General features: G+C 47.6%; 1 protein-coding gene across 12 annotated transcripts in view; it reads left to right on the top strand.

Moving 5' to 3' along the window:
• The window catches only part of Spata13 (spermatogenesis associated 13), a 142,849-nt gene that overhangs the window by 101,527 nt on the left and 28,662 nt on the right, over positions 1-12,660 (top strand). Inside the window, exon 2 of one of the 12 annotated variants that reach the window (XM_004854838.3) lies at positions 875-963. The exons of 10 other annotated variants lie outside the window; for them this stretch is intronic. In XM_004854838.3, the coding sequence (XP_004854895.1) occupies positions 894-963 (70 nt within the window). In that variant the 5' untranslated portion in view covers positions 875-893. Of the gene's footprint in view, positions 1-874; positions 964-8,497; positions 10,698-12,660 lie in introns of those variants that run through there. One more of the 12 variants, XM_004854839.3, reaches the window with a different exon arrangement.

Raw genomic sequence — 12,660 nt, 5'->3', positions numbered from 1 at the left:
GCCCTGGGTTCAATCCCTTGTAAAACAAACAAACAAAACTATGAGAGAGCATAAAACATTATCAATAAGCATAGAGAATAAGAGTCTTAAAATTACAAAATAGATTTCTTAGTGATTAAAAAAACGCACATACTGCACTTTTCCTTTGTCCACGGGAATAGATCAAAAACTATTGTAAAGAAATCCTCCATTCTAATGGTGGTGCTTTCTGCCACCGTTAAACTTCCTGCTTCCCCTCACAGCTCTGCATATCCAGGTGGAAAAATCAGGTGGGGCATTTGCAGGGCCAGAGCTAGGTACAGCTAGAGCACGTCCAGCTGAGCTGGCTGCAAGTCCGCTGTCGTGCGGTGGACCCTTCCATCTGGGCAAGCCGAGGAACACCTGCAGGAGTCCCTGGACCTGGTTCCTACCCTCCTCTCACAGCCTGCCTTGGCCTGTGGCCTCTTCCTGGGGCCATGGGGTGCCTGGCGGGGGTGCACCAGTGAACCCCAAGGGGCAGGATTCCTCCCTGCGGAGCTGCTGAGCATGGGAAACCCAAGCAAGTGACTGAGCGGGCTGACCTCATAGGAGTCTTAGGGTTCCTTCAAGCCCGTGTTCCTGCTCCGGGTCACAGTGGGGGGGCCTGGTCCCCTCTAGTTGGGCCTGAGAGCCCCAGAAGGAAAACCCCTGTGCCCCTAGGGCTCCGCCCATGCAGCCTGACTCACACTGCCCACAAACTGACTTGGTTTCCTCCTCCACTGAATGGCTCTATGCACTACTAAGGTTGCTTTATCTAAAGAAAAAAAGAAAGCATTTTCCACTGTGTATTTAAGGCCTGGGAGTTTCTAAGTACACTTGAGTGTTGTCATTCATGGATGATTTTTTTTTTCTTTAGACAGGGACAGGGTCTTGCAATGGACTTCATGCTGGGTTTGAATTCACAACAATCCTCCTGCCTCGGCCTCCTGAGTGCTGGGATTACAGGTGTGTGCTGCCACGCCTGGCTCATGGGTGACATTTTTTTTTACCACTATTAGACCCAATTCTTTGGGTTGATTTTATAGTGAAAATGTGTAAATGGCTCAGATATGGAAAAGACTTAATTAGAAACTGCTATTGGTTGTAAACACACATTTGTTCAATGTTATTATACTTTGTAAACTTGAAATTATTCTTAGGAAATACTATAAATGTGTTGTTAGGGCAAAATGGAAAGAAGCTACTCTGAAACCTTTCTGAGTTAGGCTTTATTGGTTTATTTTGCAGTGCTTGTACATGCCAGGTAATTCTTGGGTGGTTTGTTGTTGTTACTTGTTTGTTTTGTTTTTGTCTTTTTTTCCATTTGTTTATTTGTGAGCTGGATTTTAAATGTGCTCTTGAACCATCTCTGAAGTTGCTTCTTCCTTGGTCTGGACTCATTCACCAATACATATTACATCCCTATTACAAGTGAAGGGCCCTGCTAGAGTCTGGGCAGCTGGGATGTGTGCTCACACAGCCCCCAGAGTGACAGACAGATCAGATGTGTGAAGGGTATGAGGGTTAGAAAGCCCAAACTGTCCAGTCAGTCAGTGCCGAGGGAAACAAGGGGGGAACTGGATTCAGCTTGTTGGGACAGGGCATAGTCTGGGCTGAGGAAATGTGGATGCAAAGGGTAGAGGCCAAGGAAAGGAAAGCACGTTCCAGAGGGGGGCAGGGAGTAGCCAGGGCAGAGCTTGCCAACCAGCACACAGGCCTGTCAGCTGAGACTCCACTGCCCTAGTGACTGCCCCTGTGCAACAGTGGACAGATAGCCACTGCATGCCTGGTGCCTGCTTCCCCACGCTACCTGCTGTCCTCATGAGGCCACCTCTGGCCCTACCTGGAATAAAGGGCCTGACCCCCAACCCATTAGCCAGTTGTATTTATTATGGTGATTACAGAACTCATTTAGATCTTCTATACACAAATGAAATGTAAGTATGAGACTAAAAAGAGAAAATGAAATTGAACATTTTGAACAGACTCATTAAAAATTAATTGCTAATAAAAAAATAGGTAAGAATCAACCACTTGGAAAAGTGGAAAAATCAAGGAATCTTGTACTCAGATTGCCTGGCTTTGTTGCTTTACTTTAAAAACCAGACCTAGATTCTGGGCGTGGTGGCACACTCCTATGATCTGAGCACTTGGGAGGTGGAGCAGAACTGCGGTAAATTCAAGGCCAGTTGGGGCTACTTAGTGAGTTCAAAGCTAGCCTGCACTACATAGTGAAGGTCTGTCTCAAAGAAAAGGGCGGACCTGGGAATCTTAACTGATGCATTATAGGCATGGATAGGAGAGGGTACGAAAAAAATGGAAACTTCCAGCTAGATGGCCGTGCAGGAGCCCCTGTCCTGTACCATGAAGATGAATAGTTATACCTAAGTTAAAATGCTTATGACATGAGCACATGAATGGATCCGGTTCTTCGGTTTAGGGCTTTCAGGAACCAGACAGCTCCCGTGGGGTGAGTTGGGCCAGTGCAGGTGAGGTAGAGGGGTCCAGAGGCCATCTCGACTGGAGATCTGGCTAGAAGGACCCTGGGGCAACCAGGAGGTGCTGAAGGGTTTTACGTAGGGTGAGAATAGCCGGATTTTTGTTTTAGAGATCACTGGCTAATTGTGGAAGGAGGGGAGGAGTCCGTTGCTTAAAGGAGTGGCCACAGAGCCTTCCACCAGGAAAATGACCATCTTCCAGAGGCAATGGAAGAGCCTGGAGGCCAAGCACAGTGCCAGGACATTCTGGGTGAGGGAGGAATCCGCGCTGACCCGAGGGCCTGGATCGCAGGGAGCACAGGAGAGCCTGTAGGTGCGGGACCAGGCTGGAGTCAGCTGCTTCCTCCTCATACCCTACCCTAAGGCTTGGGTGAGGGAAAAGGAGACCCCGTGGTTGTAAGGATTTGGGAGTCACAGGTGGGAGTAGGGGGTGGACAGTGAGAAGCGGATCTGGGGCACTGCTCTGCAGATCAGTGTTTGGGGACCAGTGAAGAAAAGACATTTCACAAAGAAGATAGAAGAAAATAGCCAGACAGGTAAGTGGAATCCTGGATGGAGGGTGGAGTGGTTGACAGTGTGAGTGACAACGAGGTGGTGCTTCCCTTCCCGTAGTCCCAGTTCCTCTGGTGGCTGAGGATGCTTCTGCTCAGAAGACCAGCCTGTGCCCACAGCAAGATCCTATCTGCAGAAGGGGCAGGGTCCAACCGGGGATGCAGCTCAGTGGTTCTGGCACCTGCCTTGCAAGCTCAAGGTCCCGAGTTCGATCCCCGGTACCAAAAAAGAAAAGAAGGGGCAGGATCCAGAGTGAAAAACAGCCCTGGGCTTCAGAGGCCTGAAGGAGATTGGTGATCTTGATGGAAGTTTGGGTTCAGATCCAGAAGGGCTGGATGTAGTGTGAGGGTGTGCGAAGGGTCAAGACTAGGATTGAAGTATTTCATCTATGTTGCTTAATCTGAGTCAATGGTTTTGTAAATTTATAGCCAACAACACTCCATAAGTGATAAGGATTAATTTAAAATGATTTGTTAGGTTACCAAACTAAAAGTTATTTTCGCCTTCCAGTATCTGAAAGCTCCTTAATACAAATGTTGAGATATTACCTCATACTTCTAAATCAAGGAATGGAACCTTCTGATGTATATGAAATGCTACTATTTCTTTGTTTTGTTGCTTTTTGGACACAGTCCTGCTATGTTGCTGAGGCTGGCCTCAAACTCCAGATCCTCCTGTGTCAGCCTCTTAAGGGTGAGGATTACGCCGCCACGCCCAGCTGTAACATTGCTATTCCTATTGAAACCATTTAGTAAGAATTAACACTGCACATTTGTACATTTGAGAGGAAGAGGGTGCTTGAGGTGTAAGTGTGGGTGGGAGCGTGGGAGCATACTTGAGGGCACAGACATATGTGCGTGTGGCACCTTTGTGAAGGTTTGCTTGTTTGCTTGTTTGTTTGTTTGAGACAGGGTCTTGGAATATAGTCCAGGTTGTCCTTGAACTCACTGTGTAGCCCAGGGAGCCTCCGCTTGGTGGCAATAGTCCTGCCTCATTCCCTTGCAGCACCATCCCCAACTTCTTTGCACTGATTTTAAGCATGCTGTAAAATCTTTTCTCTTGCTATTTGGATTCCCTTCTTGGTTCTGCATTTTATTCAGATCATTTTATAAAATCAGCTCTTCTTGCTTGCACCTGTTAGGAGTGATAGCTCTTGGGAAAGCTGGTGAAAATGTTGGTGAGCCAGGGCTTTGATGGTTAGGTGTGGACTCATGTGCCTGGCTTAGTCCCTTCCTCCTTTCCCATCGCACTTTAAATTCTCATGCCAAGGAATTTCAGGTGCTGCCGTTTATTTATAAAACAGGACAAATCTGTTTACTCTCTGTAGTATTTGCAGTCAAAGTGTTTTCCTAACTGCTCAGACAGAGCACAGTAAAATCACCCTGTTTTGACCCTGTTGTAAGATAGCATGGAATCTAGAGTCTGCGGAATTTAGAAATTATGAAAGCTTTGAGCGCAACAGAGATTGCTGACAGGGACACCAGTGCCTGAAGCCACCTTGCCTGCCGTTCTTGGAGATTACATTGACGTCAGTAGCAGTTCTCTCAGCTGGTATTTCATCCCTTATCAATGCCTGTAATCAAGGTTTTTAGAAAGGAACATAGTGTTCTCACCCCCGACTCAGAAAAACATGATGGAAGTACTATATTTTACATTTTTCTAGCAAACTTGTGGAATTTCACCCTTTAGGTGAAAATGTTCTCTATCCTAAAATTTGGATTTATTCAAGTATTTCTAACTGCTAGAGTTTAAAAGTAAAAATTCTTAAAATTATTATGAACTAACTACCAAAAAATCGGTAATGGGTGTATTTTTTTTTTTTTTTTTGGGGTGCCAGGGATCAAACTCAGGGCCTTGCACTTGTGAGGCAGGTGCTGGAACCACTCAGCCAAATCCCCAGCCAATGGGTGTATTTTTGGGGGGATTGTTTTGTGTTTGTTTGTTTCTTTGGGTTTTTTGAGACAAAGCCTTGCTATTTAATCCTGGCTTGAACTCACTATGGAGTCCAGGCTGGCCTCAAACTTGTGTCTATCCTCCTGCCTCGGCTTTCTGAGTGCTGGGATTACAGGTCTCCACCACCATGCCTGGCAGAACATGAGTTTTTAAAGGAGAAGAATGAATATTAACCATCAGAGGAAGGACAGCAGAGTCTAGTCACCCGTCAGGTGACCACCCAGACCAGTACTCTGTACCTGTTGCTGGCCTTATCTTGCAGACAGGAAAGTGAGGCCTGAAGGTATTTAGCAATGTCCCTACCTCAGCTGAGCGTGACTGAGGCTGCAGAATGTGGCACTGGCATGCAAACCAGATCAGACAGTGTCTTAACTCTAGACTGGAAAGAGGCGGGGACATATGCAGCCGTGGAAGGTGTGCAAGGCCTCAGAAGATGAAACGTGTGCTTGTGCTCTCAGAGGACAGGAAGCGGTGGCCTTCGAGTGGAGAGAGTGCTTTTAGAGGGCGGTTTATACTTGTCTCTGCCTTCGTCCAGGTTCTAGTCAGCGCCTGTGTGCCACGTTTGGAGCAGTTCTTAGAGAACGCGGCCTGGGGGAAAGTGTAGCGATGGGAGTTAAGCTGCTGAGCACAGGTTTCCCGGGAGTGGTCTTAGGCATTCAGGTGCCCCCAGCTGTCTCTGAAGGCCTGGAGAGAGGCGCTGCCCACATCGCTGTCTGCAGGCGAGCACAGGCAGTTCTCGCGGTCCTTCTTGGAACTCTGGCTCCGTTTCCCATGCGCTGTGATTGGCCTGGCCTCCTGTGGTGAAGAGTCCTAAACCCAGCTTGCTCTGGAGGCTGTGTGCTCGCAAATGCTGTGTACTGTGTTGTTCTTTTGGTGCTGGGAATTGAGCCGGGACCTCAGGCGTGCTAATAAACATGGCTTCACCACTGAGCTACATTCCCCACCAGTGTTATGTTGTATGTGATAGTAATTGTCTTTTTTTTTTCTGTAGTACTGAAGATTAAACCCAGGGCCTCATACATGATAGGCAAGCATTCTGCCACCAAGCTACATCCTCAGCTCTTTTGATTTTTAAGGCAAGGTCTTGCTGAGTTGCCCAGGCTGGCCTCCAAGTTGCTAATGCCTCTCTGCAGGCCATTTGCCACCATACCCAGTGATGTTAAATGTCCTTTAAATTTCTCTGGAAACTACCATCACTGTGACCTGTAGATTAATAATAATGCCTGCCTTTAATTCATTCAAAATCAAGTCACCTGGTTGTTCAGTGATTTATGTTAATGAGTTAATGTGTGAGGGAACATTGGTCAGAATGACTGATAGCAGGTATAACAAAGTATTTCCTGTTACAGAATCTCCCTCCCAGTTTGGAAACAACAGTCCCTTGCCAGACATGGGAGGTGGCCAGGGTCTGAGGGTCTGGGTATGTTTATCTTGGTTATGGGACTTTGTTGTCCATGTAGGAATTGGACTGTGCTGCAGCCTAGCCAGTAGTAGCCAGAGGTGGCAGCCCCTTGCTTCTCAGCTAAACTGGCACCCACCCTTTAGCTCATTTTGTAAAGTTGACAGTAGTGCTGCTCCATCCTTCAGGCCTCCACTGTCCAGCACCTGTCCTGTAGCTCTGAGCAGAGGCTGTCTGTGATGCCGGTGGGGACGTGACATCCCTAGGATATTCCTAGATCTTTGAGCCTAGATGGGAGGCTGCTGCTTTGAGGAGACAGCAGCAGTTGGGAACTGGTTGCTAAGTATTTATCCAATGGTATGTATTTATCCAGTCACTAAGTATTTATCTTTCTGCATGTAATCAGAAGGTGGTCACTATAAGAAAATACTGCATGCACTGAGCCAGGCCTGAAGGCATATGCCTGTAATCTTAGTGCTCTGGGAAGCTGAGGGAGGAGAATTTCAAGTTCAAGCCTAGCCTGGGCAATTTAGCAATTTAGTAAGATCCTGTCTAAAGATTAAAAAAAAATTTTTTTTTTAAATAAGCTAGGGATGTAGCTCAGTACAAAGGCCCTGGTTTCAATCCCCAGTACTACAAAATAAAAGAAAGTATGTACCATAAGAAGATACCAGAAATTCAGAGCTAGAAGGAACCTTAGCAACCACCTAGCCAATCTTGGGAAATCTCAGATGAAAATATATATGGGTCTGGGCCACTCGGCCTCCTGTGGGTCTGACGCCTCTGGTGAGTCCTTTCTGTGTTGCTGGTAGTCGGTGAGTGTGACTCTCCAGGTGTCTCATCCAAGGAATGGATGAATTTGAAAGAGGGGTTAGGACTTCATATTGTACTTAGCATTTTTATTGTATCATTCTTACTGATTTCATAAATGTAGGTTCTAATCACTGACCATTGTTAGAAAAGCTAAAAATCAAACCTTCTGTTTCTACTTTAGCAGTGGCTTCTTCCAAAAATATTTTAAAAGGGTTGCTGGGTAAGCACCCTTTGAGAAGATGCAGTTTTGGGGTTTATTTTCCTTTTTCCTCCTTTATTTTGACTGCGCAGTAAAGTCAGTTCATAGAGTAGGTGCCTCTGGTCTAAGGCCCTAAATTCCCAAGCTCCATGTAGTGCCCTGACCCATATCTGGGGTTAGAAGAATCACTCAGGAAAGAGAAACTGCCCTGTGTCTGCCCCCGGGGCAGAATGATAGCAGGCAGGACAGAGGACACATACAATACTGCAGGAGCTTTTTCTTTGTGAAAACTAGCAGTTTTCAGAAAATGAAAGCACTGCATTTTCCTTGCTTTCTGCTGGAGTGTAGGCCTAGTTAGACTGGATGCCCATTGATAGAACTCCTGCTTGTTGCTGCCTTTCTCCACACGGCATCTTACCTCCACACTCTGCAGAGCAGGCCACTGGCTTCAGGACTGTGCCTCAGCAGGCCCCCAGTGTGTGCTGCGTGGGAGCGTGCACGGCCAGAGTCGCCTAGAGTGACCAGGCTCCCCTGCCTGTGCATCAGGATGACCTAGGGTCCTGGAAAGGCAAATTCTTTAGTCTGTCTGGCTTCTGCTTCAGGCCAGGCTGCAGGATACTTTCTTGAGATAATAGTATGTACTGTAGTAAAAAGAAAGCTCTGTGGTCAAATAAGGTTGGGAAGTTGTGTCAAACAAGATCATGTGTCATCTGGACTTCTTAAGCCTGTGATTACTGATGTACCCTGTGGATGTCCAAAAAGTAGACACCGTACACGGCGGTTTTTCAGACTTGGTCATGGAACATTCTTTGGTGCTAGTGTTCCATGAGGCAAAGTTGGTGAACTTTTACAGCATAGCCTGGCTGAGTAGCCACAGATTTGGAATCCTCCTGCCTCAGCCTCTCAATAGCGCTGAGACTATAAGTTTTTGCCACCAGGCACAGCCTGTTTTTCACTTTTATTCTGTTTTGGCGTGTGTGCGTGCGTGCGTGTGTGTGTGTGTGTGTGTTTGTTTGTTTGTTTGTGTGTGTGTGTTGTTTTAAGAAATCAGGCATGATGGTGAATGCTGATAATCCCAGCACAGGACGCTGAGGCAGGAGGACTGCCACAAGTTCAAGGCCAGCCTGAACTACATGGTGAGACCCTGTCTCAAAAAAAGAAAGAAAATCAGCCTGTAAGCTAGGAAGTCCAGTGTCAAGGTGCCAGCACCTGCCCGGTAAGGCCTTCTTCATAACATGGCAGAGGTTATCACATTACAAGAGCCAAAGAGTGTCTATCAGAGTTTTTGTTGTTGTTATTTGGTTTTTTGACACGGGGTCTCCCTGTTAGCTCACACTAGCCTCAGATTCACTGTGTATCCCAGGCTGGCCTTGAACTCATGGCAGTCCTCCTGCCTCAGCCTCCTGTGCTGGGATTACAAGCAGGCACCATCAAACCCAGCTTCTATTGGAGGTTTTTGAACTGAGTTCCCTGGGAAACTTTGTTTGGCTGGATTCAAGGGTATGGTGCAACATTTCAGTAGAAATAGATACACATATTTGGAGGTTATAAAAGCTTGCAACAAATAATACACTCAAAATGAGTGTTATAGCTAATCCTGCATATTTCAGTTCTGAGTTGGTGCTAAGATTCTACTTTAATTTATTGTTGTTATTGTTATTTGCTGTGCTGAGAACCCAACTGTTTTAGTTACATTTGCCTTGCTGCTGAGACAAAATACCCAACACTCAAAGTTAAAAGGGAAAGGGTTTATTTAGCTCACAGTTTATAGAGGTTTCAGTCCAGAATCCACTGGCTCCTAGGCAAAGTAGCACATGGCAAAAGGGCAACAGTTCTTGGTGGTAGAAGACAGCAAAAGCAACAAGGGACCTTAAGAGCGTCTTTCTGCCCCTTTTGTCTTATTCAGACTATTTAGGACAAGTAGGACTCACGCCCTTAATCCTAGTGCCCTCGGGCTTTGCCCCACCACGAATCAATCATACACTCTAGATTCGGCCACCTCTGAAAAAGCATGAGGCTTTGGGGGGACATCTAAACACAAGCCATAGCCTGGCCGTAACTAGCCCAAGACCTGGAACATGCTAGGCAAGGGCTCTAGCCCTAGAGCCACTCCACATGCCCTGGTGCTTTGGTTTCTGTGGGAGCTGGCATGTTCCTGGGGACCATGGATTTTCCCGAGTAGTGCTGCAGTGTGACAGCCAGCGTTTACTCGTGCCCCTGGAAGTGCCAGTGCTGTTCCAAACACTTGGTGACACGTTCTCAGATGGCTGGGTGAGAGAATCCTTGGTGTTCCGGAGATCCCGCTCTGCAGGTGAGGAAGCCGGGCCGGCCAGCTAGGGCAGACTTTCCTCGTTTGGGAATGGTAGAGCTGTTAGATGTGGTGCAGCCGATTCTGCACACAGGCTCATCACAGTAAAGCATGACTGTGTTATCGCACCTTTGCAAATATCATCTTGTCCAGAAAGTTAAAAGGCAGTGACTTTCTGTGGTGAAGAAACTGAAGGAAGCACTTTGTAAACAATAGTGTCACAATATTAAAGGCATGCTTATTGTAGGGTATTTAGGAAATACAGAAAACTAGAGGAAATAAAAACCTATAATGTAGTCCAAAGAGAACTTCCTCTTAAAACAAGTATATTGTGCATAGTAACACATCTGTGAATTACTTTTCACAGCCTAGGGCATACACACATTTATTCACATGTGTATCTTTTAAACAAAAAGCTCTCTTTTAAAGAGAGCTCATAAATTTACATTTAGCATAATGCAGATCATAACTCGAATTTTTGTCCTACCACGTGGTGAAATCCCAACTCCGTTTTTGAACTAAGCGACCCCTGTGGTTTCCTCTCATGAAGCCGTTGGAAAAGCTCTCGCAGAGTCCAGCCTGGCTTCTGAGGCTGTAGTTAGAGCAGCCCGTGCATGGCCACCAAGTTTGCACCCCGGAGCCTCCCCCCTGCCCTGCCAGGCGTGCGAGCGCGTTGGGTGCGGGGTGCAGCCTTCACGGTGTCGTTTCCTCCCTCCCGGGAGCCCGGCTCGCCGCATCACACAGGGCTCGCTGTCAACTTCTGGGCAGGCTTTGGCCGGGATGCACAGAGCAGAGCGCTGAGGCAGTGAATAAGCAGTTTCTGCAGTTCCGGAGCAGCCAGCCTGGTTGCCCTCAGTGTTGTGCTGGGGCCAGGTTCCTCAGGGGCAGCTGGGCCTTGAACATTGCTGTTCTCAGGCAGAAGGATGGTCGCTCGGGTGGAAATAGCCAGATTCTGGAGTCTGGAAAGCCTGCACGTGGGTATGTAAGCCAAGCGCTGGGTCTTCTTCGTCCAGCGTTGCTGACTCGATTCTCCTTCCTTGTCCTTCTCTGATCAGATATCAGTATGTGTGGAAAAGCTCATTCCTCCCAGAAAAGGGTGCTCGGGGAGTTGTGGACATAGCCCACCAAAGAGTTGATTCTGGTCATGGCACACAGTGTGAAAGAGAACATAGTGAAGATCAAGTATGGACTTGGTGTGTGTGTGGGAGGGAGGCAGGTATTTGGGATAAATCCAGGACCTTCTCAGAGAGCTCTAACAGCTCTTTTTACTTACTTGTTTACTTTTTTTTTTCTTTTTTTGAGACAGAATTTCACTAAGTCGGCTTGGACCTGTGATCCTCCTGCTTCAGCCTCCTAGAGTGCTGGGATTATAGTCATGGGTCACCATCCTGGCCTGGATTGGCCTTTAAAAGAAGTGAGGTCTGGTTTTGCCTATATTTTATTCGAGAGGTGATTGTTGGAGTATACAAAATGTTCCCAGCTAATTTAAGAGAAATAGAGTTGAAGGCTGTGAAGTGATTATTGAAAAATGCTATTCTCTCTTTTCAAAACTGGTACTACCTAGTATTTGGCTATTTCATTGTGACTTACCTCACCTTTACTTTTTAATATTTTTGTGACTATTGTCACGAGACTAGTTCCTGTTTAAATGTGAAAGAAATTTTACACACTCACGTTAGCAAGTCATTATTCTTAAAAGAGAAAAAACACTTCACAGGAAGAATTTTGCCTTGCTGCTTGTACATGGATACAGTGGGAAGCTTTGAACAACGGATCTTGTCTCTGCTTTTGCCTGAAATAGAGGACAGTAACTCGACTGGATGACTGGGAATCGTGGGTGACAGCTGGCAGGCAGCCTGAGGCCTTGTCAGAGCAATCCTGTTTGTATTGTGCTTTCTTCCTTGTTTTGATTGGTTTCTGAGCGGCTGAGATGAGACAGCGATGCAGTTATAGCTTCTATCTCTGGCTGATTGTCAGAACAAGGGTAGTATGTGTTCCTTTGCCTAGCCAAAACTCACCTAAAGGAAACCAGTTGCCCCTTCCCCCAGCTTCTAAACTGAGAGCACAGGCTTGGCTTTACAGCAGCCGCCCTGCCCCTTGAGTGACGGCTCAGTAGTGCTGCAGTCTGACAGGGCACTCACTCCTGGTACGGCCCGGCAGAGGGGGTGGGAGAGCAGTGTTCCTGCCCGGGGTCTGAGGAGTTGCCCAGGAGGGATGACGGGGATGCTGTCCCCCACCATCCTGCCCCATTCCCCTCTCCTGAGGGATGGTCCTTATCCTTCCTTCCTCCCACACTCAGCACTGAGGCCAAGAAGGGGCCTGACCCGAGTGCAGTTCTGAGAGGGATACTCCCTCCACATTGCCAAAGACTCACAGCCCACTGGACATGGTACCTGTCAAGCCGGCACTCAGGCAGCTGAGGCAAGAGGATCACCTCGTGCGAGGCCAGCCTGAACTGCATAGCGAGACCCTGTCTCAAAAGAGCAAAGACAGGCAGCCCATCACCGCCTCTGTCAGAGGCTTGTCCTTCGGGCAGTGCACACTGGGGAGCTGGGTGACCCTCGCTCCTGTACTGAAGCACCACCGTCCCTGTGGGGTGAGTTGAGCCTCCTTGGGGCAGCCTGGCTGTGAGGAGCCAATAGCCCTGTCCCTTCCCATGCTGAGAGTCTCCCGTTGCATTCCCAAGTATGTGGTCTCACCAGTGTGAGGTAAAATGACAGGAAGCCGGTGTGATTCCACCCTGGGTGAGCGGGGGCCGTCCCATTCTGTCAGTGTGAGCTAAGTGAGGCCAGGACCTAGCCGGACGCACCTGGTCTCCATCCAGCTCCCTCCTCTCAGGAGCCGTTGACCTCTTTGAGGCAGTTTCTTCCTGGACGAGTGAATGATAATCCAAGATGCTTGTGCAGCTCAGAAGAGATGATCTATTGTGCACAGTGGGAGC

The sequence above is a fragment of the Heterocephalus glaber genome, unplaced genomic scaffold, assembly GCF_053883595.1.
Source record: "Heterocephalus glaber isolate CG9 unplaced genomic scaffold, H.glaber_assembly_v1.0 deba00001719, whole genome shotgun sequence".
In the NCBI taxonomy this organism is placed as follows: domain Eukaryota; kingdom Metazoa; phylum Chordata; class Mammalia; order Rodentia; family Bathyergidae; genus Heterocephalus; species Heterocephalus glaber.
Note: the sequence above shows the minus strand (reverse complement) of the source record. Positions and strands in the feature narration are given on the sequence as shown.